Source organism: Eimeria acervulina, genomic scaffold, assembly GCF_000499425.1.
Source record: "Eimeria acervulina Houghton genomic scaffold, Eah_scaff2311, whole genome shotgun sequence".
NCBI classification, from domain to species: domain Eukaryota; phylum Apicomplexa; class Conoidasida; order Eucoccidiorida; family Eimeriidae; genus Eimeria; species Eimeria acervulina.
The window spans coordinates 1-3,999 of NW_013548464.1; the positions used below are offsets into that span (position 1 = coordinate 1).

Below are 3,999 nucleotides of genomic sequence, written 5' to 3' on the forward strand. Positions count from 1 at the left end.
TTTTTGTATTGATTGTTGGTGGTTTTATGGCAGAGATTTCGATGTGTTTAACGCGTTGGATGTGATGGAGAACAAAACTTTCGTGGAGGTGAGGCGGCACGGAACACCTTTTTGAGTTGAAGAAAGGGCATTTCGAAAGTTGAGAGGAAACATATTTAGGCGGCATATTGCATGCAGCCAGCAAGCACTTTAAAAATACAAACTCTTACAAACAACATTTTAGCTTGACAAACACTGTAGAAACCAGTTCGTTCTACAATTTCTTGAAAACAGCAGTTTAGCCTGCTACATTTATTCTTCTCTTTTCTCTCTTGTTGTGATATTCCTACGGTTAAATACACTTTTCTTCTTAATGTGATATTCTTGTGAATTTGTAATATTTTTGTTTCTTTTTTCCTCAGGATTTGAAGTTTGGAATAGGTGATGGCTTCCTACGGTATTACCTCTACAACTGGCGGTGTCCCCAGGTGCGCAGCGAAACGCGTTGTTTAGTGCTTTATCAATTGCTAGTATTACTTCTTAGATGTATAGTTAATTAACGTAAATTAATTCATTATTTGCACTGTACCCTGATGTGGTTGTGTGAGTGTGTTTAGCACATACATCTGTATTTTCGTACATTTAGCATTTTCTCGCATTCGAAAGGTTTGCCAGTACAGTTTGAATGCGCCTATGTACATTATATATATATATATATCCTACTTTTACCTCACATACTATATATATATATAGCATTCACGTGAAGCTGCCATCTCATTATGCTAGTGTGTAGCTTTCGCTCACCTTGGAAATATGAGCGGTCTTACCGTATTGGCGGTGTAAGATTTGTAATTTAGTGCGTGGATAGTGCATATAAAAAGTATATTATGTATATTTTTATGTGGATATGCACAGAGAATACGCGTATACTCAAGTGCATGCATACTGCGTTGATTGCTTATAATGAGTGAAGGTACGAAGATAGATGTACAATAGCATTATCAAGACCTCAGCGTTTTCAGTTGCTTGTTTGTTCTTGCAGGTGCTGCACAACGACATCGGTTTGGTGCTTCTGTGACAGGGGCTTACGGTTAAAGGTTTAAGCCGTAAAGCCCCACTGTCTTCTCCTTTGTGCTCATTCTTGTCGAATTCGTGTTGAACCAAACGCTAGCACAACCCAGCTGCGGCATGCAGCAGCAGCTGCAGCTACAGCGGATTCACTTTGAGGAAGCCTGTGAATTCAGTAGCGTAAGGGTGATACAAGTTGTCTGAACAGCTTTTTATACTATTTGCTCTCTTCGCCTTATGCATTAAACAGAAAAGAAAAAGAATGCACGCCTTAGCTTTCTAGTTCGCTGCAGCAGCATAGGCAACCAACGCCAATACAAATCCGGAGAGGGGGAAGCTTTTATATTATTACCTCCTGTACTCATCGTAATATTCAGCATCAATAGTGTATAATTAAAATACTTGCGTAGGTACGTTTACTTTAGGCGCCTGCACACCTGTTGCACTTTTTTACACATCTCCATATAACTGAACAGATATACTTCAATGCTCTGCAAATGAAGCTGAAATACTACATTATATATTATCTATATAATATAATGATATTATATATATAATATATATAATATATCTATATGTATATAATAATATATATATATATATATGATACATCTATATTATTTGGCTCTTACGCTCGCAACCAGTCGGCCTTGAGTCGCATCCATATGCAATATTATATATATATATATATATATACATATGCGTATACACCTATATATATATATATATATATACATATGCAATTATACAGTTCTAGTATATATGATAGTCTATGCATATGCTAAATATGTGCATTTTTCCATAGTTTTTGTCTAAGAGTGCTGCAGCGAGCACCTGCATGCATTATATTCGTGGCATATATAATATATATATTATTCTTTATTAACTCCTGCGATAAGCCTCAGGCGTGCAAACCCGTAATAATCTTTCATCATGAACACTTGGGGAGCCGCAGTGCGAACAGTTGCTGTTCTTAGAATCCGAAAAAAAATCAAAAACTCATACTCCTACTCCCGTGCAACAATGATGCATGCAGGCATGCAGCAATTGATGCGTGCACTCATCAATGCATGCACTGATGTATGCATGCATGCATGCATGCACTGATGCATGCACTAATGCTTGCATGCATTGATGCATGCACTGACGCATGCACGTATACTTGCATGCATTGATGCATGCATGCAAGCGCCTATATGATTCGATTGAAATGTTTACCAAGAAAACATGACTCCGCGTAGTTCTTGTCTGCCTCGCCCTCTGTACACTGCAGGAACGAACCCTGCAGCAACTCCAGCAGCATCAAATTCGCTGATATTTGCATATTTTCGTCTTGGTATATGCTGGTCTTCTCTAATAAATGCATCTAAGGGCCTGGCCCCCTCACTGCTACTTGCGGTGGAGTTCAGGGGGTTTATTGGCGCTGAAGAGGAATGAAAGAGAGAAGAATACTGACGCTCCAACACCTGCATGCACAAACACCACCACTAGATGCGCCTATCATTGCGTGCTGCTGCTGCTGCTGTTCCTGCCGCTGTCGCTGCTGCTGCTGCCGTTTAAGAACCGCCGTTGCTGCAGCAGCTCAGACATGGTAATGCGCGTCTCGACCGACAGACTGCAGCAGCTGCTGATGCCGCTCGTGGGTACTGCTGCTCCTGCTCCTGCTGCTGCAATTACAGCAGCTGCTCACGCAGCAGCAGCATTAATAAGCGAAAGCGGAGGAGAGATAATGTATGTATGCACGCACGTGGGTATAGGGCTCATCATTTGCATTTAAATTTCTTCCTAGAGGCTTCAGTTTGACGATTTCGTAGAAATTTCCTTCCTTTTTAACGATTTCCTTGATCTTGCGAACCCTTAGTGCAGCCCTCGCCTCGGAGTTCTGCTGCTGCTGCTGCTGCTGCTTCTGCTGCACGTGCTGCGGCTGCGCTCTCCCATGGCCCTCAAGCTCCCGCAGGCGGTTCTCGAGGCGGCGCTTCAGCTGCTCGTCTGTGCCGTACACCAACTCATAAACTGCAGCAACAACGCAAGGAGAGCATCATTGCTTGCACTGTTCTGTTTTAGTATGCTATAGCTGAATCCACGGTGGCGTGAGTGAGGAGACCAAATCGTTAGAAAGATGCACATACTATCCTGCTCTCCTAGAGGCGAGCTAGTTGAAGTTCAACTCGCTCGCCTCTTGGAGAGCAGGATAGTATATGTTATGCATATGTATCGTACATACGCTATATATATATATATATAGACGCATAAATATACATATGCATGTGGACTTCAGTGTTGGTCGTGCGAAAATACCAGGCAAAATAGCGAAACTGCGTAAAAGGGAAGATGGATCATGGCTGCGTATCGATTTCAACAGTAGTAGCACTTACTGGCTTCTTCTTTCTCTTCTAAATAGTCATTGTAAGCCGGAGTATTTTCGAAATTGTCTCGGAGTGCGTTTAGCCTGCGTCAGGTGCATGTACACCGCAACTGTTCAGCATTCACTTTGCGAAACGGAAAGCTAGGGAAGGCGGAGCATAAGTGAGGGAAGAGCAAAAGGGTTTTAAATGGACTTACGCATTATTAACGCGTTTTCTGATTTGTTTTTCGAAAGAAAAGAGGTCAATATCCGGCTCAATTAAGACATAATTCCCTCGAGTGAGGCTCCGCTGACACACCGGACATGCGCCCTTGGCATTTGTTGATATTACGCCTGTTGTTCCTCCTCCAAATTGTTGTTGAAGACAATTTTCACAAAGTCGATGAGGGCAGACGTCAGAAGAAAACAACTTCTTATCAGCGCAATAGCAGCAATTCGTACAGCACACCGAACACTCGTACTGCTCCATCGTGCAGCTTCCCCAGCAGAAGACGCATCTCCAGAAGTTTTTCTGCTGTATATACACAACAAAATAAGCTGGAAAGTCAACCGCTTTTCAGTGTATCTTTCGGCCTACGTAAATTAGT

The 3,999-nt window shown here is 42.1% G+C and overlaps 1 protein-coding gene across 1 annotated transcript; it reads right to left on the bottom strand.

Annotated features, from left to right (window-relative positions):
* Positions 1 to 2,261: 2,261 nt before the first annotated feature.
* EAH_00065930 (CDK-activating kinase assembly factor, putative) lies at positions 2,262 to 3,717 on the bottom strand (the record flags this gene model as incomplete). The annotated part of the gene is made up of 3 exons (XM_013392780.1): positions 2,262 to 2,513; positions 2,795 to 3,036; positions 3,711 to 3,717. The coding sequence occupies 3 exons, from the start codon at positions 3,715 to 3,717 to the stop codon at positions 2,262 to 2,264; spliced, it is 501 nt and encodes a 166-aa protein (XP_013248234.1).
* Between the last annotated feature and the right edge of the window lie 282 nt (positions 3,718 to 3,999).